Source organism: Myotis lucifugus, unplaced genomic scaffold (genome assembly GCF_000147115.1).
Source record: "Myotis lucifugus unplaced genomic scaffold, Myoluc2.0 scaffold_87, whole genome shotgun sequence".
NCBI lineage: Eukaryota > Metazoa > Chordata > Mammalia > Chiroptera > Vespertilionidae > Myotis > Myotis lucifugus.
This window is the reverse complement of record NW_005871135.1, coordinates 552918-580519: the sequence shown is the minus strand read 5'-3', so window position 1 is coordinate 580519 and position 27602 is coordinate 552918. Positions and strand designations below refer to the sequence as shown.

General features: G+C 44.4%; 1 protein-coding gene across 1 annotated transcript in view; it reads left to right on the top strand.

Annotated features, from left to right (window-relative positions):
• The window catches only part of LOC111826519 (astrotactin-2-like), a 128836-nt gene extending 101234 nt beyond the window's left edge, over positions 1-27602 (top strand). Inside the window, exon 3 of the mRNA XM_023755969.1 lies at positions 27523-27602. Coding sequence (XP_023611737.1) covers positions 27523-27602 — 80 coding nt within the window. The remainder of the gene's footprint in view (positions 1-27522) is intronic.

Sequence of the window (27602 nt, the reverse complement as noted above, 5' to 3'; positions counted from 1 at the left end):
CGGGGGGGGGGAAAAACGATCCCTCTTTTTCCTTCTATTTCCACGCGCGCGCGCGGCGTCAGTAGGTAGTTACACCCCGCCTGGCTACAAAAAATATGGAACGTGACGGTCATTCGATATACAGAATATATATATATATATCTTCTTTTGATCCTCAGCAACCCTAAGAAGCAGGCACAATGTTAATTTCCATTTTACAGATGATATCACTAAGGCACAGATGGCTGCAGTAACCTGCCCAAAGAGACACCCTAACAAGGACTAGAGCCAGGAAGAACTAAGCAGTCTGGTTCCTGACTTTTTCATTAAACCACCGTGTTCTATGCTAGGGAAGTCCTACCTGTCTTTTCAGGCTTAACTTGAATGGCACATTTCCATGAAGACATCACTGACTGTCACAGTTCACTCTGAATTCTCCTGTGTGACTTCGCCCATATCTTTGTACATGTGTGAAGCCCTGATTTCATTTTTTAGGAATATCATCTTCTTTGGTCTGGCTCTCTCCTTAGCTAGACAGAGAGTTCTTGAGAGAGGAAATTATCTTATGGTGTGAGTCATCTTTCCACTTCTGGGCCTAAATCAGTGCCTGCACACATGGTAAGCACTGGCTGTTGGTTGAGAGAATGTCTCGGTCCTAACCCTGTGAAATGCTGTATCCATTGAAAAACCAAGATCCACACGTTGATGCTGAGGTCACACATTGAGGCAGAAGGAGATGGTAAAGTCCCTTTTCGGAACTCCTGTGGTCAACCCCGGGTTGAACTGTTTGAATGATAAAGAGCAGTTGCTTTGAGGTCAGCAATGCCTGGGTGCTAATCCCAGCCCAGTCAGTTTCAACCTGCATGGCTTTGGAAGAGTCATTGGATGTCTCCAAGCCTCAGTTTTCCTGTTCTGTAGAATGGGGATGCCAATCCCTACATCAGAGGATTGCTGTAAAAATCTGATGCAGTGATGAGTGTAGACTACCATGGAATGCTCAGCTAATGAGTATCAGGACCTGAATAATTGTTGTCTTATATGTGTTCTGGGTTGGACATTCAGGGTCACTTGTCATCTTGCTCAGCCATACCTATCCATCTTCCTTCCTCCACCGTTCACCAAGAATCACCCTCCTTGGTCTCTACCAATACAGCTCCCATAAATGCGCTTGATTCCAAGTTTATAACCTCCCTTTTCTTTACCAGCCTGAATTCATTTTCTTAGTGTTATAATGTAAACATGTTCTCTGTCACCCAATTCTTTCCTCAAAATTTTCCTTTTATGCACCACAACTGCCTTAACGAGGCCCCCATCATTACGCATTTGGGCTCTTTGTAATAGTTCGCCATCATAAAAACTACCACATGGAACCCTTTTCCTTTTTTTTGGCATAAAATGTGGCCTTCACTTCAGAATCTGTTTCCTTCTCTTAGAGCCGAATTTCAGAATGAGATTATTAAAGAAAATCTGTTGTTTGACTTAGGCCATAATTAGCTATCAAGTTATTTTAATTTACAAGTTAAATGGGGCCTAGGAAAATGCAGGAAGACATTCATTTCCCCCCTAAATGTATCTGAAATCCGCCCTCCCTTTCTTTGTCACCATTCCTACCACTGCCACCTCTCCTCTCCCACTTGCAACTATCCCCGCCTCCAGATGCAGGCTCCTGAGGCAGCCAGAGCAATCCTTTCAGAAACACAGACCAGAGAAGGTTACTCCCCTGCTTTAAATCATTCCGTGGTTTCCTCTGATTCTTGGAAGACCATCCCCACTCTGTGCCCAGCCTTCAGACGCCCTCCCCTCTGGGTCTGGCTCCTGCTCTCTTCACTTGATTAGCCTTTCCTTACGCGGCAGCCACAGGGACTTCCTTTCTGTTGCAATAACCGCCTGTCCCTCCCCCTGGCCAGACTTCTTTTCACTCCCCAGCTGCCCCCTGGCTGGCTGGCCCCGTCTCATCTCCCAGCTCGCAATGCCAATGTCAGCTCCTTGGAACTGTCCTCCATGCGGACCCATCTAAGGTGTTCCTCCTTCCCACCCTCCACCTGCTACTGTGATATCACCCCCTACTTCCTCCGTAATATTATGCTCTAAAGTTATCTTATTTGCTTTTTTATTATTTTTCTCTCTAAAATATATTTCATATCCTTAAACCAAATACATAAAAAGTATTGGATAATATTCGTTGAATAAATGAGTATATGAACCTCAACGTCGGCTCATTGGAAAGTGGCCCAGTTTTATCTTTTTCGGGTGGATGGTTCAGAGGGATCCAGCATAAACCAGCACCTCCCGGTGCAGACCTCCGGGGATCCTGTTTCCCTGGAGGCGGACTTCCTGGTGCATAGGGTGTTAAATGTGTCCAAGTGGGGGCTGTGAAAACAATTTTTTTTCATGGCTTTAGGACATGGAGCCCATGATTTCCTGCCGCCATTGGGTAAGGTTTTTTGCAAGAGAGAATCCAAGGAGAGTAGGCACCAGCCCTGCACTTCACAGCTCACACACGCCCCACCGCAGGTCCTCAGGATTTCCATGGTCAAATGAACATCATGGTTCATAAAAGTTTGGGGAATTCTGATGCCCGCTTCCCCTTGGAAATTTCCAAATGTATCTCAGATCCTGGGAAGTCCTGCAGCCCAGAGACCTGAATTGGCTTTGTTTACCTCTGTGTCTGAGAAACCATCCTGGCCACAGAGTTTATTCACCACCACCCCCACCCGGAACGTGTAGGAACAGAAGCAAACATAGAAATGCAGTTTTGGAAGTGCTGTCTTAGCCCACACTGTTCGTCAAAAATCCCAAATACGATGGTCTAAATCCTCAATCTGTCACTGTCTCTCTCCTCCGGCTACCGCGGAGGTGGCCGGGGGGCCTGCTGGCCCGGAGTGGGAGCACCTGGCCTCCCTCCGCTTCATTAGGCTCCGCGCCCAGTGCACGGTGCCCAGAGGTACATGGCACAATGCAGAGCGGAAAGCTGTTGTTGTGGAATTGAACACATGGTGAGAAGCGGCTCCAATGTGTTTTTGGTAGCAGTGGCCCCCTCCCGAGAGGCCAGTGGATGCTGAAACGCATTGTCTGGAGGCAGACGGGGAGGCAGTGCAGGGCTTGGCTGCTGCCTTCATATCCGTGTGGGGTTTCATGGGCAGCTGTTGGGTAGTCACTCCCCCAAGGCGGTGTGCCTTGTGAAGGAGACCTTGGCTTTCAAATAAAGCAGTGTAAGATTTGAGGGATGCGAGGAAGGGATTCCTGAGACTTGGGGGTCTTTAAAAGCGGGGTTTTGTCTTTGAAATGTAGTTCAACCATAGGATGACCTTAAGCAAATGAAGAAGCTGTGTTTTGCCTCAGTTTTCTCATCTGTAAAATAGGGTTAGTAATACTAACATCCTATTTAAGTTGTGAGGCAATGCCTGCAAAAGGTATAGTCCAGGGCCTGGCACATACCAGACCCTCTCATTAAAGAGTAGCTAATATTCATATATATATTTATATATATAAATTTATTTCAGAGAGGAAGGGAGAGGGAGGGAGAGATAGAAACATCAACGATGAGCTCTCTCATCATTGATGGGCTGCCTCTTGCATACCCCACACTGGGGATTGAGCCCACAACCAAGGCATGTGCCCTGATTGGGAATTGAACCTGTGACCTCCTGGTTCATAGGTCAACGCTCAACCACTGAGCCACACCAATTGAGCAAGAGTAGCTAAGATTGTTGTTGTCAAGGCCTGCTCATTTTACCTCCTGAGGCTCACACCTCCATCCCCTATGTCCGGGCCAGTGCCTCGGACTTGGTGGAGGTTTCAGTATCCCTCATCCATATCTTGCAGCAGCCTCTGCAAGAGCAGTCTTCCTTCCGGACGGCTGGAATGATCTTTTAAAAACACTAAATCTGGCCGTGTCACTCCCCTGCCCAGAATGCTTTCCTGATGCCCTGTCACTGGCAGGGGCGCTCCTTAAGCATTAGCAGTGAAGGCCAATGAGAATCAAAATACCCCGCAGGGTCTGCAGCTGTGCTCCAATGACAGTGGTCCAAGGCCCACATCCCAGGGTCTATCTTTAAAAAAATCCATGCTATTCTATTTCACAAAGTATGCTAATTTTAGTCTAAATTATGTTACATTGTTTGTCAGGTAGATTACTTAGCATTGTCTGAAGTCTGTAGGGAACATGGGGACCCCAGGAAGAAGAACCGCGCTATGCTGATTACCCTAGGGCAGTGGTCGGCAAACTCATTAGTCAGCAGAGCCAAATATCAACAGTACCTCTTCAAAATAGACTGGCCCAGGCCGAAAACCGACTCCTGCGCATGAGCCACGAAGTTTCAATCGCACTGTACGTGCGCGCCCGCATGTGGTATTTTGTGGAAGAGCCACACTCAAGGGGCCAAAGAGCCGCATGTGGCTCGTGAGCCGCAGTTTGCCGACCACGGCCCTAGGGTGATACTGTCCCCTCCTCAAAGGGTTCCCTTAGGATCAAATGAGATATTGCTGGGAACGCACTGGGCACACGGCCAATTGCACCCGTGGGCTGTTGCTTTATTGTTTACTGTTCTTATCACTTCTAGTTTATTATGACTGTTAATGTTGTCTGTATCACTACCCAGTAGGGATCCATTTACCCAATTTGAGAAGCAAGAATCTGTAGGATGAAGGACACACTGTTTAATAGGATTAAGTCGCCATAGCTTGCTACACAAAGTCCTTCCTGGCCTGGACTCCAGCCTCCCTCCCACCCCCGCCAGGCCCCGGTCACTGCATTCTGTGGCCTCCAGCACACTGGCACTTTCTCCCTTCTCCCTACATGCCTCCCAAGTGTGCGCACTGCTCACACCCTCCCTCCTCTTCTCCCTGCTCTTCTTCGGGCCATAAACCGATAGTCATTTGTTCAAAATGCGAAGTCTTCTCTGTGAAGACGCCCAGGCCCCAGCCTGCCCTCAGCCCTCACTCAGCGGAGTGTGCCACTCTTTTCCGGGTGTTTGCAGCCCTGTGCTGCTCTCTGTCCCAGCCCTTCTCAGTTCAGCATTAGTACACGTGGACACATCTTTTGCCTCCTTCCTTTGACAGTCCTGTGATGGAAAGGACAGCGATGTATGTCTCTCTGTAGCCCAGAGGCCTAACACAGAACTGGCATAGACTAGTGCTGCCTGAATGGAAGGATATCTGAATAGATGGATGGATAGAAGGAAATAACTGAGATTTTCATGATAGTGAATAATCAGAAGGAAGTTCAACTTGAAACCTTGAGGGAGTTACAGGGACAGAAAGAAGACTGGCTAGACGCCAGGTACCCAGAGTCTAGCCCCAAATCAGTGGTGAAAAGCCCCTTTCCTGGACCTCCTTGCTGTTTCTCCAGCTGGGTTTTCCTCCCTGTCTCTGCCGAAAGCCTGCTCTTCCTTGAAAGCCTTAAGGAAACTTTCTTCATGAAGTCTTTTTTTTAAAAAAATATGTTTTTATTGATTGCAGAGAGGAAGGGAGAGGGAGGGAGAGATAGAAACATCAATGATAGAGAATCATTGATCTGCTGCCCCCTGCACGCCCCCTACTGGGGATCCATCCCACAACCCAGGCATGTGCCCTTGACCAGAATCGAACCCGGGACCCTTCAGTCCACAGGCCGATGCTCTACCCAGTGAGCAAAACCAGCTAGGGCTCCATGAAGTCTTGTCAAAAGTTTCCCAAATAAAAGCCATGCAAACTCCCTCCAAACTTCAATAACCTTTTCTCCATCTTCCTTATGATATTTGTCATGAATTACCTTTCATTAGCGTAATTTATGGCCACTTCTCTTCTCCCTTAATTAATTCCTTAAGCACAGTGACTGTTTCCAGGTCGTGTCTCGTTTCCACATACCAGCCTTAGTCCCTGACAAATAGCAGATGCTCAGTGAAGGCGTGATGAGTTAATGGACAATTAACTCAAACGGGCTGCGTGATCTTGGACAAGACCTTCAGTCCCCAGGCCTCAAGGTTCCCATCTAAGGAGCTGCGTGGCTTTGTGGAAATGAACTCAGGGTTTGGAGTCAGATCCGTATGGACTCATATCCCAGCTCTGCCTCTGGCTCGCTCAACTTTGGGCAGTGACTTACTGTGCTACATACCCATTACCCAGTCCGCAATTAGTACAGTCAGCCTCCTTCTCAGGAGGCTGGGAGCGCTGGAGTTAATGTATGCAAAGTGCTCAGCAGGCCACACTGAACACAGTGAGCACTAATAAATCCTGCTTGCTCATTTGGAGAGCGCAGGCGATGGACTGGACCATTTCCTCAGGTCTCCTCCAACTCAAATGGCCTTTGATTACAAATCTGATTGGAAGCATTTATTGTCTCGTGTGCAGCCCAGTATTTGGAGTCAGAAAACCTGATATGAACCCAGCTCTTAAGGTCCTTGAGGAAACTGCTCGATCTTGGACTCCATCCCCAGCACCTGGGGTGTGACAATACCTGCCCTCTTGTCTCCCAGGGCTGCGGTGAGCACGTGTTGGAAAGTTCATGGAAACGCTCCTCTCACGCACACTGCAGATTAGCTGCATCCTGGAATCGGAGCCCTGGCTTCTTCACAGACGGGACGATGTGTGTTTTTATCTGGGAGCCTTCTTCCAGGGCCTCTGGCTTTCCTTTTCTTGACTTCAGGCCTCTCCTGAGAGAAGCTGCCAGGGCCGATACCACAACAATCCAGCCACCCCAGGTCGTGTTGGACTGAGGCAGCGGAGAGGTGATTGGTAGTCCGAGCACACAGCTGCTTCCATAAATCTTCCCTGATGTGTCTTTCAGAGAAGTTTGCGTTCCTGAAAGTGTGTGTCTCCTCCAGGCGGTTTTCTTTGTTCAGCTGAAATATGCCAGGTGGCTGTCAGTGCATTCTGTCTGGCCCGGCCGGGTGGAGAGGCAACTGCAAACAGCCTTAAACAGAAGGCTCTGGATGTGGTCCTGGTGGCGTCTGCCGACACAGCTCAGGGATACTTCCCTCCTCGGAGGGCTCCGGTGCTCTGTGGGTGAGAGTTGTGGCAAATAACCACCCTGCCACTTTGTGAATTACTACAGCAACCCTTCATCTGGCTCTTAAACCAGGCATTTGGTTGGGGCCCAGCTGGGCAGGCCTTCTGGTCCGGGTGAGGCAGACTAATCTGACCTGGATCAGCCAGCTCCCAGAGGCTGGGCCACAGGCAGAGGGCTCCAAGCACAGCAGAAGGAGATGCTTTGGGGCTTAAGCTCAGAAGGCACACATCATTCTCCTTGCTTCATTCTCTCGCTCGTAGAGTCACGAGGTTGTCTCAGACTCGGATGGAGGAACAGACTTCATTTCCTTTTTTTAATATATATTTTATTGATTTCAGAGAAGAAGGGAAAGGGAGAGAAAGATAGAAACATCAATGATGAGAGAGAATCATTGATTGGCTGCCTCCAGCACACCACCCGCAACCCAGGCATGTGCCCTTGGCCGGAATTGAACCTGGGACCCTTCAGTCCACAGGCTGATACTCTATCCACTGAGCCAAACCAGCTAGGGCAGACTTCGTTTCTTGAAAGAGAAAGTGATAAGATACTGGGGTGAACTTTGAAACCTGCAACTTTTGATATCCCATGAAGCCTCTGTTTTATGGTGAAACCTAGGGTGATCCTCACAAGCTCATGAGGTCAGCACCATCATTCCCACTTTGTGGATGGAAAAACTGAGGCTGAACTATGTGACAAAATCATAATGTCAAGGGAGGACCAGTCTCCGATCCTCATCCTTTTGTAGGCGATCTGAAGGCCACAGGCACTCCTTGTGTTCTTGCACTTGCGTTATTGAGCTCCGTTGGTGCTGTGTCTTTTACACATGGGAGGCACGACCCTCCACCAGTGCAAAGGTTACACCTGGCTTTATTGTGGTTGGGACTGAACCCGCAATATCTGCCAGGTACGTCGGTATACTTTTTTGTACCTCTGCTACCTTGCCTGTCTGTAACTGTGCTAAAGAGGTTTGGATCTCAAGCCAATGCTAGTGAGATACAGCCTGGCTTGTGGTGTATGGACTTGGGATCCTGGCTCCATCCTGGCAAAGGCCGATGGTCTGTCTAGTGCAAGATCAGCAGATGTTTTCAGTAAAGGGCCAGATAGAAAATATTTGAGGCCTCGCTGACCAAGAGGTAAACTTAAGGATAGTATGAAGGCACTTATACAATGAGAGAACATTCATTTTCTATAAATTTTATGGATGGAATTCAATATATAATAATTATCAAGTACCATTTTTTATGAAGTTTTAATGAGAAGAATGGAATTTATTAATGACACTCAAATGTGAATTTCATATAATTTTCATATCTTAACATATTCTTGTTTTGATTGCTCTAACCACTTAAAGATGTAAAAAAAAACCTTCTTAGCTTGTAGATCATACAAAAACTGGCAGTAGCCAGATTCATCCTGCAACCCCCAGTGTAAGGGGGCATCTCAGATTTTTACTTAAAGAATCTTAGATCCAAACCCTCCTGACCCTAACAGCTGTGTGACTTTAGGCAGAGCCTTTTGTCTCAGAGTCCTTGTTGCCTCAGCCTCCTGAACATATACTAGGGTAAAACAGTTTCCAGCATTCTCTTCGTCCAACAGAGATGGAAATGAATGTCAAGGTAATCTCATTTGACCTGCTTGTAGATGCCAAGGATGGTAGAGGGGAGACCTCATCCATGCCACAGACAGGAACTAGGAGACCCAGGCATGGAAGCCCCCGACTTACTGCCCTCTCTGCATGCCATTTGAATGTGTGAAAGCATGTAGGCCTTATAACTGCAGTAGAATTGACTGTTGGGGAATTGGGGTAAAACACATTATTAAAAGCTGGCAGTGTGAGCTCTTTTCTGATACAATTGTAATCAAACGGGTAAATGCCTTAGGAGGTTACCAGAAGCTCTGATTTCCCCATGTTTGGAGAAGACACGGTTAAACGTGCTGAGGATGAGGGGTGCAGTGCAGGGGCCTCAGCAAGCTGTGCTCCAAATAGACACTCAGGGGCAGGGAGTGGAAGATGTTGCTGAGCAGTTGGGACTCTTTCATCAGCTCCTATTCTATACTTTCCTATTGGGCTTTAATACTTTGGGGAAAAGTTCCAAATCTAGAATATATGTTTTGAAAGACAGAAATGTTTTTATTTGTAACAGAAGCTGCCATTCCTATATGGGAAGAAAGCTGGCAAATGGGTTAGACTTTGAACAGCTTGGTGCTATAAGCTGATGAGGTCCTCTTCCTTACACACACACACACACAGACACACACACCATGCTGGGTGAAATATAGCTTCTTTCAATAAATGTAAGTTCAACTCAAAATGAAGAAAGGGAAGTCCTCGGGTGTCAGGGATGAGGAAGAAATGTGAAGCCTGGGCTCTGAGCGTAGAAGCTGGTGTCCTGGCAGGCAGGTAGGTGGGATGGGATGAAGGTGAAGAGAAAGGACAAGGAAGGAAAAGATGAAAGGTAATGTAGCAATAAGCCAAGAGCATGGGGAATCACAGTAAATATAATTTGCATATTAAAGCTCAGAAATATAATTTTCCTAAAACATAGACACAGAAGTTTGACAGAGAAGGAAAAGAAAACATATATACTAAGCAAACACCAATCAAATGGAAGCTGGGGAAGAAATATAAATATATAACAAAATACTCCCGGGAAAATGCCTTGGGATCTTGATAGGGATTGTATTGAATCTATAGATGGCTCTGGGCAGTATGGATATTTTAACATCATTAATTCTTCTAGTTGTTGCAGACAGAATACCTTTCAATTTATTTAAATCTTCTGCAATTTTTTTAAGCAGTGTCTTGTATTTTTCAATGTAGAGGTCTTTGGTTGAATTTAATTCTAAGTATTTTATTGTTTTTGATGCTATTGTAAGTGGAACCATATTCTTTATTTCCCTTTTAGAGAATCCATTGTTAGTATGTAGAAATGCTACAGATATTTGTACGCTAATGTGTCCTGCAACTTTACTGAATGTGTTAATTAGATCTAAGTTGTTTTGTTGTTGGAGTTTTTAGGGTTTTATATATTTAAATCGTGTCATCTGCAGAATAAAGGTTTGTTTATTTTTAGGTCTAAAAAAATGTCACTAATTAATTATTAAAAGGACGGTTCACCAGGAGACAAATGAAATCTGTGCTTATGTGCAGGAACAACACAGCTCCCAAATAGGTAAGGAAACAAGTGAGAGAAGTTCAGCAAGTTGATGACTATATAATCAAAGTGAGAGATTTTATAGAACTCTTCCTAGTAGATCAAGTAAGCAAAGTAATAATCTAGATAAATTGAACTCTACTGCTAAAAATATAATCATATGGGCAGGTATACAATTCTGTCCCCAAGAATCAGAATTTAAAGGTTTTTCTCAGGAAGTGAGACATTCTCTTTATGGACCTTGACATCTTATAACTTCAATTATCTGGCTTTGGCCCCATTTCATGAAATTTTATTTTATTTTCCGCGATGACTCTTTGCAACATTGATGACTAAATGTGGTTTAATTTTGATGCCTCTGCAAGACATTCTTTCCCTCAGGGGTGGGAGGAGGGCGAAGCAGTTGGTGTGTGCTGGTTTTATTTAGATCTTGTTTTCCGGGGTAGAGGCGTTGCGGAGGGACTGTGGCTGAAAGAGAACACTTCCAGAAACCATGGGCACTGTCCAGACAAAGTGGTAGTATTTAATATTTTGTTTCGGTGCATAGTCCTCATATTTCTCCTTCAGGCCATAGAAATAGTCCATTTTGTCAGAATAGCGTCTAGAAATAAAAAGGCCCTATGTGCGGTCTAGTTGTGAAGGTTCTGGGGAGTAGCTGTGACATCCGACCTCCCCCTATATCTGTCGCCCTGGTTACCTTCCCGAAGACGTTGGCTGAGAAGGGTCGGTGTGCTCCCCTTCAGTGGAATGTTGTGACGTCAGTAGCTCTGTTCATAGAGTCCAAGATGGGGGAGGGTCTTGAAGAAATTCTGCTTGCAGGCAGAATGCATGGGAATAAATGGACAAGATCTTGAGACAGGTAGCTACACTGATAATTACAGCATCCCAGGATCCCTGATAGCTTCTCTGGCCTCATTCTAAAATCAGCGTCCATGGTCCCAGTACATCTCCTGTCTTAGGAGAGTCCTTCCTAAGTTCTCTCTAGTGCTGCTGCTGCTGAGTCCCGTTTCCTAGATTCCAGAATTTCCTGCTAGATCCCTGCCCATGACTTCCAACACGACCTTCATCCATGCCTTCAGCTGCGTGCCTATCACATAGGAGACACCCTGCTAGGCCCTGAGATGGCAGTGGAAAACCAGGCACACAGTGTCCCTGTCTCTGTGGACTCACGGCATGGCGGAGGAAGCAGGCAGGCCATCTATCAAGCAAGGAGGCATTCATGTGCGACAATTACAAATTGTTCTAAGTGCATTGGGGGACATGACCTTGGTGTTGGCCATTAAATTGTCCACCCGGCCCACAGTGAAACCAATCAGGCTTCCTATTCCTCGCCTCGGCTGGAAGCCATCAGTGCCCATGACTCCCCCAACACTGTGCTTTTTAAAGAATATGTGTTTTTATTGATTTTTAGAGAGAGTGGCAGGGAGAGGGATAGAGAGATAGAAACATCATTGACCAGCTGCCTCCTGCACATCCCCTAATAGGGATCGAGCTTACAACTCAGGCATGTGTTGTGAATTGAACTGTGACCTCCTGGTTCATAGGTCAACCTCAACCACGGAGCCACACAAACCGGGCAGCACTGTGCTGTTTTATTCCATTTCTTACTTTGGGATTGGTACCTGATAGGAAACAACAGCGGTAATCGGCCGCCTATTTTGTACCAGCCACTCTGTCGGTGCTTCCCCATGTGTAATGATAGCCACCCTTCCATAACCCTAACTTGTAAAAGAAATGCATGAGGTTAGGTTGCCCGAGCTCACATGGTCAGGCAGTGGTGGAGCCTAGATATAAACTCAGATGCACCTGCCCCCAGCCGCTGTCCCTTCTCCCGCACTGAAGCTCGGCCTGTTTGCAGGGCTTGCCTCCAACACTTGCATTCCCATCGCCCGTGTGGGGCTGGGCACATACACAGGCCTCCGAGGTTGCACTGAAGTTTGGCAGAAATAAAGGCAGCCGCACAAAAGGGCCCTTCCCTCAATCCCCTAATTGCCCTGGTGGGATTCGAGTTCATTTTTCTCGCCTAATTATTATTAAGAATATGCCATCTGTGTAAATTAGATTTTATGATTCCGCTGTAAACTTGTGTGCAATTTCGTTTTTTAAAACTCTAACCTTTATGTCATTTCATGATGGAAAATGTTGGTTTGATGTACGAGGTCTAATTGTCCCCGCCATGTGTTGGAAACCCAAATGTAAGGAAGCATTAAGGTTAAATGATTATATCACAACTTACTTGGTTTGCATTTTGCATCCAGTTCAAAACACAAACCCCTCGCCTCATTAATCCTTTGCAATCCAATCTCCCCGCCCCCCACCCCCAAATGAAATGATACTTTGGGGATACATTTATATCCTTTTAACAGCCGCCTGACAGTTCTGCTGATGGAGCGCCTATCCAACTTTGCTACTGAATAGTGACAACTCGCCCTGACGGGTCTGTGTACCTAATTGTTCTCTTGCAGTAGATTTAATTAATGCTTACCCTCCTCATAATCTTGCAGCTAGCGAGCCCTCGCTGCAGGGGCCGATAATGGCAAAAGGATTTCTTTTTTAGCCAAGAGAGGCTCCAAAAGGCTTTGTAAAAACTCTTATAGGTTTGTGTGTTTTTTTAAGGGGAAAAGAAATGCGTCCAAGCCTGTTTCATTTCTTTCCCTCCCCCGTTAGTGCCACATGTGAATGGATTTGAGGCCACCTAAGGGGATGGGGTTGTTAAACCTAATTTCAGACTAAGTATCGCTAATAGGAGCGGCTCTGACAGGCCCACAAGGAAGATGTATATTTTTTAATATCTTAGCTTAGAATCGACGTGTCCTTGCTTCGTTTTGCTTACGTCTCTGTACAAAATATGTGTTTGTGTATTTTTCTAACGGTCTCCCCAAATGCCACCCCAGTGTTCAGTAATAAATTGCTCGGCGAGAGAGGAGATATTAGAGAGAAATGACAGGGGAGAGAGACAAAGGGAGTGTAAAGGCAAGATTTGGAAAGAGATTATTAGGGAAATCGTAAGAAGGAGGGGGTGTGTGTGTACTTATAAAACCCCGTTAGATGGGCACGCTTTGCAAATAATCTGCCCCAGTCCATGCTTGTGAAATATCCATGTGCCATTTGCTTTTGAATACCAGGATGGCAATGCCTGTGTTTGCAAAGAGACTAACAGTTTACAAGACATGTTCACATCCCTTATCGGAGGTGATCTCGGCAACAGCCCTGGGAGGAGAGCAGAGAGGCATTCATGGATGAGGAGACTGAGGCCCAGAGAGGTTGAGGCACTTGCCCACAGTCACACAGCTAGAAATGAGAAGAATCTGGCCATGAAGCTCCAGCTTCTAAAGCCAAATCCCAGGTTTTCTTCACCACCTAGGCCACCTCCCTTTAGGTTGAAAATGCACACAGGGAAGATTGAAGGGAGTGGCTCAAATAGCAGCCCCTCTTTGCCTTCCTTGGTCTTGCTCAAGCATCAGCAGACTCTCGGCTAAAAGTTGCCATCTGAGTGAAGAGGAATATGATGCTACTTACTTTAACGATCACATGCATTATTAATGATCATTATTACTGTGCATTATTATGGGAGAGTTCATCCAGTAAGATCCGAGAGGCCTCCGGTAAAATGTGGCTGCTACGTCAATGCCTTGACCTTGCACTCCAAGAGGCCTAAAATGAAATATTCTAGAAACTCGGGATTGTGGAGTGGGAAATGAGTACTTAGAAATGACCCCATAATACAGACGAGAAAACTGAGGCATAGAGAGGGTGAAGTGACTTCTCTACCCTGAGCCAATGACAGATCTGGGCCCCCAACCCTGGTTTACTGACCCCCAGTTTATTTCTCTGTCCAGTACACTACAGCTGTGACCTTAAGGTGGAAGAGGCTGTTAGGGCCACATGGCTGTTACACAGAGAGCATGTGCACAGTGGGATGAACGTATGTTTATAGGCGAGAGTCTTTGTGAGGCTTAGGTTATAGTATCTTGGGCTTGGGAACGACTAGGTGCTTCTTCAAACTGACCCATCAACTTCCCAAGCTTTCGTGACTTCTGATGGATCCACCCCCTAATCAATCCATTTTTTAGATCTTTTGAGGTTCTGTGTCCCTTATTCAATCCTGTCCTTTCCCAGGCTAGAGTGACAGGCCTCTAGGGGTGCCATCGGGCTCCTATTGAGCATGCACTTACCACCCCTTTCTCCCCCCTGACAATCCTGCTCCTAGGGTGGGCTGCTCCCTGGATGGGTGAAGGGGGTTGTTAATCCGCTTGGAGGGGCAATGCTGCTGCCCCTGCAGTGTGTGAAGCTGTCCTTTCCTGGTTAAGCAGGCTTATGCTCCCTAGTGTATTATGCTGAATAGTGCCCGATTTCCTTTGCTCCCTCCCTGTATTAATATCTAGCTCCCTTCACTAACACTCCCACTTGGCTTAGTGGATGTGACAGGATCCAGCTCTTGATAGGCAGCTCTGGCTTCCTGGTGTCTTGATTGGACCCAGCAGCTTACCAGGACCGTCTCCCCCTGCAAATGCACAGCTTTATTCTCCAGATGGCCTGGCCTTCTTCCAGAAGCTCAGGGGTCTGCATTATAAGTTTCCTAATTGGCACTTTTGTTATGAACTCCGCGCCGTATTTATTACCACCGATGGCTGTTAGACTACAGGGTCCACCGGATCATCTGGTGCAAATGGCCGGGTCTGCACCCCAGCCTGCCCTGCGGCAGAGCCTTTTCCTCTGCGATTCACTCGGAGCTGGCAGCCTTCCCTGCCACTGGGAAGAGGGTCAGGGCGGCATCCCCAAGTATTTAACGTGCTGCCTTCAGAACCCAAAGAGGCCTCCCAAGCCTTCTGCTTCCCCGCTGGAAGTATAAGATGCAGGGCTTTCTCATTTATTTTGGAACCGATGCGTGGCATGCCACAGACCACAGACACCTAAACTCTTCAGTGATGTAGCAAACCCCGATTCTTCATCAGATTTCCAGGACCTTCTGGAGCACACGTCTTACCAAATCCCTTCAGGCCGCCATGCCAGAAGGTAGGGCCATTAATACAGCTGTGGGGCAAGACTGTAAATGTGCAGCGCTCCCCACCCCAGGGGAGGGGAAACTGCTTCTGACCCTCCTTCCAGGTCAGTAGCCACAGACTGCCTGCCCGAGGCTGTGTGAACTGGCTGCAGCATGGGCACCACATCTGGCGGCTGCACTTGAGCCTACAATCGGTTTGCATCTGTCAAACCAGTTGCTCACCGCCATCCTGCCGGACCCAGCTGAGTTCTTAAGGGACCTCGTTGGTGACACCCTGCATCTTCAAGGTCTTCAAGGGGGTCACTTATCACACCCATTCCTCTGAGGTTGAGATACTGGTCTGGGTTTCCTCTCTTGGTTGGGGATGGAAATGCCTTTACTTGCCTTTCCCACCATCACAGTTTATCATAGAGACCAAGGAAGCAATAAATATTACATATGTCCATGTAAATTATACACGTGGGGGCTGGGAAAATGATCATTCTGTTACCTGGGAGTTCATATACCCCCCACTCTACATAGGCCTTGTGTCCCTGGGTATCTGTGTCAACTTGTATTCTACTGTCTTTGGAAAATATTGCCCTGGCCCAGTAGCTCAGTTGGTTAGAGGGCCGTCCCTAAACACCAGGGTTTTGGGTTCAATCACCAGTCAGGGCACATACAAGGAATGTATAAATAAGTGGAACAACAAATTGATATGTCTCTCTCTCTCTCTCTCTCTCTCTCTCTCTCTCTCTCAAAATCAATCAATAAAGATAAAGAAATAAAAAGGAAAATACAATGTTCCTCTTACCTGGGTGATGGTGACCCAAGTACATGGCGTAGGCCTTCTGAGGAAGGCCTGGAGGAAGGTTGTTATGTGCACTTGCTGTGGGTTTGCAGCCTTTCTCAGAGGCACTCAGGCTCCCCCTTAGTCGGAGGATTGAAAACAGCCTGCCCCAGCTCTGAGGGCCAGGCCAGGTCTAGAAACCGGCGTATGGCAGAGGCTTAGCAAATACTCGCCGTCATAGCACGATGACTCATTTTGCCGGAAGTGTTCACAATGTGTGTGGGAAGGTGGAGTTTTTAGTCATTCACCAGCAGATATGACAAAATTTCCCTCTGAGCCACCACCTTCTTCTATTTCGGGCTTTTGCATCCCTCCCCCGTACCCACTAGGAGCCAAAATATTTTGTAATTGTTCGGCATTTCACAATTACATAATCTTTGAATACAAATTTCCTCTAATGGGGAGTAATAGCTGTGCAGTGCTGTGGAATTAGCTCTTCATGCTCCCCTGCTATTTATCTGTTCACATCCACCTGGCAAAGGCTACCCACAGAAAAGCTGTTTAAAGTTGGGCTCTCACCTTCCTGGGAAAGTCAGGGTACCAGACGTGTCGCAAAGGGCTCCCTAACATCTCTTACAAATACTTTATCTCAAAGAAGATCTAGGAGGCAGGAATCAGTGTTCCTATTTTTCATATTACAAACAAAAAAATTTTTTTTAGTTAAAAAAGAATCAGAAAGGTTAAGTAATTTTCTCAAAGTCACACAGCAAGGAAGAGCCTGAGCTCAAATCTAGTCCCTGGCATGTGTTTTTTCTAGCACTTAAGGGTGCTCGCACTTAGGGGTGTTAATAACAGAAGGCTTTGTTATTAGCTGGAGAGAGAAACCCTGGGACCAGTGGGTGAGGGAGGCCTTAGGGGGGGCCTGGCCCTGGCGGCCATTCCCTCAGAACATAGCTCACCTGGTCCTCAGCAGGGGCCTCCTGTTCTGGCTGCAGGGAGCCTTGGCCCTCTCACCCCTAAGCCTGAAGCCAGTCCCTGGGAAGCCCAGAGCAATTTGGGAAATAACACATCATGCCTAGCAGACTGGAATTCATTTCTTTCAGATCCTTCCTTTCTAAAGAGAGTTCCTCATGTAACCAGGCAGGCGAGTTCCTGGAACACAGACAATCAAGTCCCTCAGTATCCGTGGGGGATGGGTCCCAGGTCTCCCAAGGATACCCAAGTCCACAGATGCTCAAGTCCCTTATAGGAAATGGCACGGCATTTGCATACAACCTATGCAGTCAGCCCTGTTAGTGCAGGATTCACATCCACAGATTCAACCAACTACAGATGGAAAATATTTTTTTGGGGGGGCGGGGATCCCAGCAAGTTCCAAAACGCAAAACTTGAATTTGCCACGCACCAAGCACTATATGCTGAATCCATACCGAAGAAGTGATGTGTAGGCGTACCCTGCTGTAGCTTCTATGCAAATATAGGTTATATGCAAATACTGTTTTATGTAAGGGGCTTGAGCATCAGTGCATTTTGATAACCACGGGATGGGAGTGTTCTGGAACCAATCCCCCGTGGTTTGTATTTAACATATAGGCTTCAGTAGGACATACCTACCCACCACTTCATTCACATGAATTTGGCCTAGTGTTCAATGCGTGGGAAATTCAATTTTTGCTTTTTGAAATTCTCTGGGATTTTTTCCCCCCAAAATATTTTCAACCTGCAGATTTGAAACCTGCCTGCCTGTGTTTACAAGAAATTTCCAAACCTACGTGTGAATCCTCTTTTCATTAGAGTAGGTAGGCAGAGTTGATGTGTAATCTTCCTATCAACTGTGCAGCTTTGAACTTTTCCACGTATTTTCACATGCATTATATATGCATTTCTTCCCCAAATAATTATTGAGTGCCTACTGAATGCCAGGCATTTAGCTAAGTATAGAGAGTATGGTGATGGAGAGATAGAGATCCTAATCTCCTGACCATTCTATTCTGATGGAAGAGTGAGACATCAAAGCATGGCATCATCTCAGATAGCAATACACGTTATGAAGAAAAATAAAGCCTGATGTGGAGTGTATGAAAGGGGAAGAAGGGGGTAGCTCATATAAGGGTGGGCAGGGAAGGCTTCTCAGAGGAGGTGGCATTTGAGTAGAAGCCTGCATGAACTGGAGAAGAACAGGAAAAGAGCAATGTCATGACCCTGAGGCAAGAACAAGGTTCATGTGTTCGATGATCAGCAGAAAAGTGAGGGTGAATGGAGCATGTGTATAAGAAAGAGGACAGAAAGAGAGAAGGTTGGACTGGCTGTTTTCTGGGGGACAAAGGAAGGGACCATTAAAGGCTGCCATATTTTGGCCTGAGTGAATGCATGACTGGAGAGCATCATTTTTGAGGATGGGAAAAACGGAAAGTTTAGCAGGTTTAGGATGGGTCATCAAGATGTACAGTATGACCACCTGAGGGTATTTCATCTGAACTGGATAGTAGCTTTGCAGAATGTATGGGGCAGATGGAATTATTTTTTCTCTTATAAGAAAATGGGGAAGTCACATGACTTACCTGAAGCCACAGCATTGGTAGAAACAGGATGAGGACTCAGGAAACCCAAGTCTTAGTTAATGAACCCATATAACTACATAACTTGCCATTTTTGCCCTTGGGTGGGGGTCTGGTGGGGTGGAGTTGGGAGTGGTGGGGAGAGGTTGAAAATGATGTGGTTTTTGTTGTTTTGTGTGTGAGTTTGCAGAACAGCGTTTTTAAAAGGAGGTTTCACCTGCATTGTACCCTGATGAGATGAGATTTATGAAATGCAGGGACCTTTGGGTGTGAGCTTAACCAGAGGGATGCAGGTTCGCCCTGAGATGGCCACATTTGAAGCAAGGTGCAGTGTGGAGGCAGCTTTGGAAAGAAGTTGTCTTCTCCTGGGATGGAAATGTGGGATGCTGATGGGGGAGGGCGGGGAGGGGAAAGGGAAAACTCCACGTGGTGGGGTATTCCTGTTTGCGGTCAGCAGGCTAATACCTCAGCACACAGCATTGAGCCCAGAGCGTCTCTTCAGCGCTTTGGGACACCACAGCTCCTCCTGCAGAGTTCCTTCTGGCCAATACGCTTTAGCCCTTCTGTGTGCCAGGTGCCACCAAAGGAGGGGAAGGGCCCTTGTCTACATCATGAGACCCTGTGGGAGACATTTTCCCATCGCCCAACAAATCCTCCCACTCGTTCCTAAAATAACCCAGTGGGCACAACCCCTCAGTGTTCGCGCTGCTCTGCTTGTCTCTTTCCTTCTTTTTTTGACTTTCACTTTTCTCCCATCCCCCTTAGCTGTTTAAAACCCTAAACTGGTCCAAGGGAGAAAAGAAGGTGTGCAAATAGCAAATTGAATTTAGTCCATTTCACTTGGATCTGAGCTAATTAAACTTGGCATTTGTTTAGAGCCCTTCGCGTGTCTGCCTCAGAGAATCAGGGACCTTTCCCAGCGAAGGGGGTACCCAGGTTCCTCGTTCCAAATACGTCCTCCTTCTCCCTTTTCTCCGTCTGGCCAACGCCTTGATGTCTAAAACCTCACTGCTATCACCACTGGGCTCGGCCATATTATTGTTCACAGGAGGTAGGTAGGTGGAAAGCACTGGGGATGGAAATCTAGGAGTTGATATTGAATCAGCTCTGTTTCCGTTGTCACGTGACCTTACACATCAGTTATGTGACATTCTGCTTATTCTGCCTCCAACATGGAGGTGGTAAATCGACCTACTGAAATGACGAATGGGAAGGTGCTTTCTTTTTCTGATTCCTGGATTCTTGCTGACCCCAAACACACATGCGTGCATACACACACACACATGGACACACACGGACACACACGGACACGCATACTCTTTGCGCAAGTGATGATTATGGTCAAGGAATAACTCTACTGGTCACAGGACAACCATTAGGCCACGGGAGGCAGAGAGGTAGGAAAATCCCTGTGTAAATCTGACTTAAAAAAGGGATTTTGCAAAGATTTTGACCCACCTTCCTGTTGCCTCCCAGTATCACCTTTGCCCATGACTGCCTCCAGCAGAATGAGACGTTTCTGATGAAATCTCATACCTGAGCCCTGTATGATGCTTTGAAGATCCAAAGTCACAAAGACTATTCAAGGCAGCAGTTATTTAAGTCTGTTTTCCTTGATTATTTGTTTGCCTATTTATTCTTTTTTTCTCATGTGGCCAGAAAAGTGCATGGAAGATAGACACTAGGGTGCCTCCACCGTGCTCACACGTGTCTGTTTTCACCACAATTTACGTAGGCCCACACAGGCTGCATTCCTTGTTTAGTTTACACTCACTTGCTACAGAGCTAAGCCAGACGCCCGATTCTCTTGTGGAGTGATCTTCCCTCCACTCCTAGGCCTCCCCACCTCCACACCGATTCCAGAATCTGACCATTCTCTCTGCTCCCAGCAGAGTCGGAGGTCGCCCCCGGCTGTGGTCCCCATGGCTCCTGCACTCACCTGGAGTGGTGGCCTTATCACACTTCACTCTACCATCTTATTTCTTGACCACTTTCTCTATCCAAATGTGAGTTCTTAATGTGAGGAACCATATTCCATATCTTATCAATGGTTACTATACAGGCCTCACATATAGTAGGTATTCAGTAAACATGTACTCAACATGTTAAACATGTAAATAAGAGAATGAAGTAAAATGGCAAGTATTTGCTCAGTACTCCCAGATTTACAGCATCCTTTTAAGTCTTGCAAAAAAAGTAGGTGGTATTCCCATTAGAAATGTAAGGCTTATGAGTTGTTTATTGTCATTACTATTATTATCATTATTATTTATTGATTTCAGAGAGGAAGGGAGAGGGAAAGAGAGATAGAAGCATCAATGGTGAGAGAGAATCACTGATTGGCTGCCTCCTGCATGACCCCGATTGGGGATTGAGCCCAAATTGAACCGTGACCTCCTGGTTCATAGGTTGATGCTCAGCCACTGAGCCACACTAGCCAGGCATGGCTTAAGAGTTCAAAGAGGTCAAATAACTCACCCAAGATCACGGTGCCATTTAGTATTGCTGTATGATCAATAATACCAAGACATACTGGCTAAAACCAACTTTTATTTTGCCACAAATTTTTGGGTTAGGAATTCAAGCAGTTCTTGCTTAGTCTCTCATGCGATTATAGTCGAATACCAGGTGGGGTGCAGTCATCCAAAGACTCAGCTGGGCTGGACTTCCCGGGGCCACTGGCAGGGCTGGCCCCTGACACCAGATGTTGGCTAGGAGCTCAGCTGGGGCTGTTGACTGCTGCTGCTCCTGCTGGCCTCTCCAGCATGGCCGCCTCTGGGCAGTCAGACTTCCTGGATGGTGATTGGCTTGCTCAGTGCAGCCCTCCCAAGAGAACCAGGTGAGGCTGCACGGCTCTTCCGACAGGGGTTGGGAATATTATAGCCTCTGCCATTCTCTTTTAGTCCACCCGGATTCAAGAATGAGAGCTGTGTCAAAGAATTTGGGCATTATGTTTATAACCACTATTGTCCCTGGCTGGGTAGCTCAGTTGGTTAGAGCGTTGTCCTGATGCATCAAGGCTGTGGGTTCAATCCCTGGTCAGGGCACTTACAAGAATCAATCAATGAATGCATAAATAAGTGGAATAACAAACCTCTCTCTCTCAGCAATAAATAAATAAATAAATAAATAAATAAATAAATAAAAATAAAATTAGCAAAATTGAAAAGGCACACAAGGTAGTAACCAGATTAAAGAACCAAACTCCAAATCCAGTTGTTTTTTTGTTGCCCTATGATGGATATTATTCAGCTGAAAATACTATTTTTGATGAATTATTGAATTGTCTCTGTTCCAATGTCATGCCTGAAGTGTAGAGGAGAAGGGAGAACACTTATCTTTCCGGGATGACCTCTCTGCCCTTAAGTCTGACTAACAGGAAGAGGATTATTTGGAAACAATATGTCTTGGGCAAAAATATATATCTTAGTCATACCTTTAACCGGGAACAGGATACTGGCCTTAATCTAATAAATGCCATAGACTGCTTTATGTGCTTTAATTTAAAACGATTCATATTCATTAAGGAAAGTTTGTAAAATTCCTAGAAGTGCAACCAGAAAAATACAAATTTCCCGGAATGCCATCACCCACATACTACTACCAGCATTTAAAACTCGCTCTAATTTCTTTCCAAGCTCGATTTATAGTTTCCTATGTGCAACTTAAAAATCAACTTTATTAAAGCGTATTTTATGTAAAGCACACTGCATCAACGTAGAGTATACAATTCAATGAGTTTTGGAAGCTGTATATACCAGTGAACATTTCCATCATGATATGTATCTCTCTCCATTTATTTAGATTTTTTCATTTTAATTTCTTTTAATAGAGATTGCTTGGGACCTTTGGTAGCACATCCTTCTTCCCACCCACACCAGGCCCCCGGAGATCTGCCCTTTGTCACTCTAGCTTGGATTTGCCTCGTCTAGAATTGCATCTAAATGGGATTATGCAGCATGTCATGTCTGTGTCTAGTGTCATTCACTCAGCTTAATGATTTTGAGGCGCATCGGTATTGAGGCACATGCCAGAAGTTCCTTTTAGTGATGCATCGTGTCCTTTATCTGGGTCTGCTTTATTCTACGTATTCACCTGTGGATGGACATTCGGGTTTACTCCAGTTTTTTGCTCTTGTGCATACATCTGCCATGGACATTTATGTGCAAGCTGCTGTGTGGACATGCTTTCCTTACTCTTTAGTAAAGAACTACGATTGGAATATCTGGGTCATATATTTGTCATAGTTTTAACTTTTTGCGAGACAGTTTTTATTTCAAAGAAGGTGCAGGATGCCTGTTCTTATCAGCAGCGTGTGAGGGTCTGGTCGGCTCCAAAATCTTGTCAGAATGGGTGAGGCCATTCAGTGCTTGTGGTGTGGTATCTCATTGCGGCTTTATTTGCATTTCCCTGGTGACTAAAGATTCTTCAGTGAGTATTGCCATTCTTAGGCTTGTTTGTTGAAGTGATTCTTCAAATTATTTGCCAGTTTTTAAAACTGGGCTCTTTATCTTTTTAAAATAGGATTACCAGGAGTCTTTGTATATTCTGGATACAAGTCCTTTGTTGGATATATGTATTACAGGTACTTTCTCCTGCTCTGTGGCTCCCTTTACCTATTCTTACTGGTGTCCTTTGGAGAGGAAATTTTTTTCATTTTTACAAAGTTATATACATATATATATATATATAAAATTTTTTCTCTTATGGTTTATGCATTTCGTTTCCTATTTAAGCTCATTACCTCTGCCAAAGTTACAAAGATTTTTCTCCTGTTTTCTTCTAGAAGGTTTGTAGTTGTAGCATTTACATTTAGTTCTGTGATCCATTTTGTTAGTTAATTTGTGTGATGCTGTGAACTAAGGGCCTATGTCCATTTATTTTTTTATATATATATTTTTTTCTATGTCCATTTCTTATGGCAAGTGGCTCTCCACTTGTTCCAGCACCATTTGTTGGAAAGACTTTCTCCTGATATCTTAATCAAAACCCAGTTGTATATATTTCTGTGCTCTCTATTCTCTTCCATTGATCTATAGGTCTACCCTTCAGCCAATAATAGACTCTTGCCACACATATGATAATATACAATGAATTATAATATAGCTTTTGAAATTAATGAATTAGATCTACATATATCATTTAAATTCTGAAATTACAATATTAAGGGAACAAAACAAGTGGTAATATAATACAAACAATATGACTATTAGAAACCCATAAAATAATAATATATAGTATTTTGTAGAAACTTATATGTTATAAAAGTATTTCTTTTAATTTGACAAGATATATATACCTGCGTCCTAGATAATAGTTGCCTCCAATAAAAGTAATTAATTTAAAAAATAATATAGTCTTGGTCACTACAGTTTTATAGTAAATCTTGAAAACAGGTAGTGTAAGTCCTTCATTTTGTTTTATTTTAAAATTGCTTGACTATACTAGGTTATTTGCATTTCCATATAAATTTTAGAATTATCTTGTCAATTTCCATTCCTCCCCCATAAAATGCATGCTGGAATTATAACTAGGACTGCACTTAACCTACAGGTGAGGTGGCGGGGAAATCACATCTTTATAATGTTCAGTCTTGAAATCTAAAACATGGTTGTATATCTCCATTCACTTACATTTTTTTATTTTAATTTCTTTTAACAGTTTTCTATTCTTATTGAAGAGCTCTCACATGCCTTTTCTTAAACATACTATTGAGTACTTAGAGTTTCTTACACTATCATAAGTAGAATTGATTTTGAAATTTTATTTTCCAATTATTTGATGCCTATATCTAAGCATATAATTAACTTCTATATATTAATCTGTTATCCTTCAACCACTCTAAAGTCACTTATTGTGTTTTTAATTCTAAAAACTATGTCAACTGCAAAAATAATAGTTTTATTCCTTCCTAATCTGTCTGCTTAAAAAATTTTGTCTTTATTGAAATGGTTAAAGAGGTCTCTGTTTGTTTGCTTTTCAGCAATTTGACTATAAGTATAGGCTCTCCCCCACCCTATGTTCATCCCGTTTTGTGTCCTCTGAGCTTTATGAATTTGGTAGTTTGTCTCTTACACTAAATTTGGTTAATTGTAGTCATTATATTTATTTTTTTAAGACTCTGTTCTCTCTCCTCGCCTTCTGAGACTCCATTTATCTATATTTAGAACTTCTGATGTGGTCCCATGAATCCCTTAGACACTATTTACTCATTTTCAGTCTTTCTTCTCTCTCTTCTTCAGATTGGTCTTTAAGGCCAATGATTATTTTCTGTTATCTTCATTCGTATTTAAGCCCATCCAGTGATTTAAAAAAATATTCATAAGTCTGTTTCATAATGATTTAATATATTTTCCTCCTAACAATTCTTATATTTTGTGTTCATTGTAATCATCTTTGCTTTACCTACCCGAGCACAGGTGGTGTTGTGTTGAAGTCCTTGTGCACCTGGGTCATCTTAGGTTGGCCTGTGTCCATTGTCTTTTCTCTTGGGAATGGATGGAACTTTCCTGCTTCGCCACATGTTGGATACATTTGCATCGAATGTTAGAAATTGTGAATTTATTGTATGAAGATTTTTGGATTCTATTTCTCCCAAGAATGTTGATATTTTGTTTTTCGCAGGCAGTTGACTTGGTTAGACTCAGGCCGCCGTGCCTGGGGAGAGCAGCCGTTGTTTTTTCTTTAGCTGAGCTGGTTGGAGTCTGCCTTACACATGAGTGGTTCAGAGGTCAGCCAGAGACGTTGCAGAGATCACACACCGATCGTGAGGCACCCCCCTGGGCTGCCCCTTTTCTCCCTGGTGGACTTGGTGGAGCTGAGTGGGATCCATCCACTGGGTCCTCAGTTTCGAAACACAGCAGATTTTCTCTTGGTGCTTCAGCTGCCCTGCGCCATATGGAAATTGCAACCTAACCTCAGGGCAAAGCTGGATGCATGGGAGGTTCCTCCTATGTTGCCTGTTTTCCCCAAGTCTCAGCTCCTGCTTTTGTTATTTCCAGAGCCTTCCAGTAGTGCTTTTGTTTGTCTTTGTATTTTGTCCAGAATTTATTGTTATCTGTAGGAGGGTTGGTCTGTGAATATCTTCCAGACCAGAAGCAGAATCTTCACTGTGTTCAGTAGTATTCATTTTGCAATATAGAATTTATGTTTTTGACCCCCCCCCTCTTTCTTGAAATCAGTATTGGACACAAGCATTTTCTATAATATCTTATCATCATCTAGGCTCATTTAATATTCCAACATAATTAACTCTTCCACTCAAGTTTCCCATTAAGGTTATTTTCCATTTTCTTATATTTATAAATAGCATTGCAATGAGTATAATACTGCATAAATCTTTTTTCTGTATTTAGGATGGTTCCCTTAGGGTGAATTCCCAGAAGTGGGTCAAGAGGGATGGACATTTTTAAGGCATTTTTTATATTGCCAAATTGCTTCCCAAAAGGGCTGTACACATTTACACTGCTTGCAGCAATTTGGGAAAATAATTATTTCATAAAACCCTTGTCAGCACTGGATATTATTAAACGAAGAAATAACATTTCTATTTCAAAGAGGAAGAATTATAACCAAGTATTTATGAATACGCATAATATTTTCATGCCAGAGGAGAGATTTTTCTGGTCTTAAGAGTGGAGAGGCTAAAATGAAATACATGTATTAGGAGAGGAAGACTCCAAAAAATGAAAATCTGAACAAATATTTAAAGTGAATAACAATGAAGGAGGAATTTGGGGAGTATGAAGAAAACATGTTTGCACAGAAAACTAAAAGATGGAGAAAAGGCCAAAAAATGTGTAACAGTTTAGTCCAAACTTATGAAAATATTCCCCAAAAGGCTGAAACTTCAAATTTATCAATGCCTAATGGGGACATTTGAAAGAAAACAAACAAAACTAAAACAAGCTTTTAAAATTGGTTTTGAAACAATAAGAACAAGGATATGATTGTCTCGTTGCATGAAACAACCAAAACCTTATTACCAGATGAAAGTACAAAACTAAATTCATTCTGAATCTGTCAGATCTGTCACTTTTATCAGGAAAAAAAAATCTAAAAACTAGGAAAGGGAGAACGAAGATGCTTATAGGAATGGAGTGCTAACACACAGAGGAGGTTCTGAGTCTTTACTTTGAAGTGTCTGCCTCAATTTCCTTCTCCAGACCCAACCCCACAAATTACTTTTCCACGGCTAAATTAATTTGAGAGTATTTTTTTCAGAACTACAGAGTTAGTTATACTCAGAGTTTTAGGTAGAGGAGGTTCTAACATTCTGAAGAAGAACTAATCTTATCCTGCTTTTCAATAGTTGATGATGTACCATTGAAACTTTATTTTCATTCTCAAGAACAAGAAGGTCAGTGTACCTAGTGAACATGCAGGGAGGGAAGCTGAGAGCGCTAGAAGCCATCATGGGTTCACTCAGAATAAGTCACCAGGCCAACTGCACTTCTACTTTGAATAGCTTTGTTGCACAGGGAGTTACCACCGACACAGGATCTGGGTGTCAGCAGATATTTCATATAGTTTTCTCATGAGTGTATTAATTTTAATATTATTTTTTTATTTGTTTTTAGAGAGAGAGGGATAGAGAGATAAAAACATCGATGAGAGAGAAACATCACCAGTCAGCTGCCTCCTGCACACCCCCTACTGGGGATCAAGCCTGGTGTGCTCTGACTGGGAGTCAAACCATGATCTCCTGGTTTATAGGTCAATGCTCAACCACTGGGCCACACCGGCCGGGCATAAGTGTATTAATCTTTACATGTATTTATCTGAATAGTCTATCGCCCAGGTAAGTGCAGGCCCTGTGACGGCAGGGAGTATGTCTGTTTCACTTCCCAGTGCATACCCCCTGCCCCACTGCCTGGCCCGTTGTAGAATCTCAACAGATATTTACTGAGTTTTTTTTCCAAAGGGGAAGACTGTAGATTGCTTGGTAGTCGGGTCAGATGCTTCGTATTTATTTGATTACATGTACTGGAAGAGTTTGTATTATGGGGCTGATGTCAACCTGAAGGGAGTTCTCTAGCCATGAGCTATCATGGTCTGTTCTCATTCAGGTCTCCTCAATGCTGATGCCTTTGCCTTAGATCAGGGAGGACTGATGTGGGAAACTGGGCATAGCAAGGACCGAAATTAG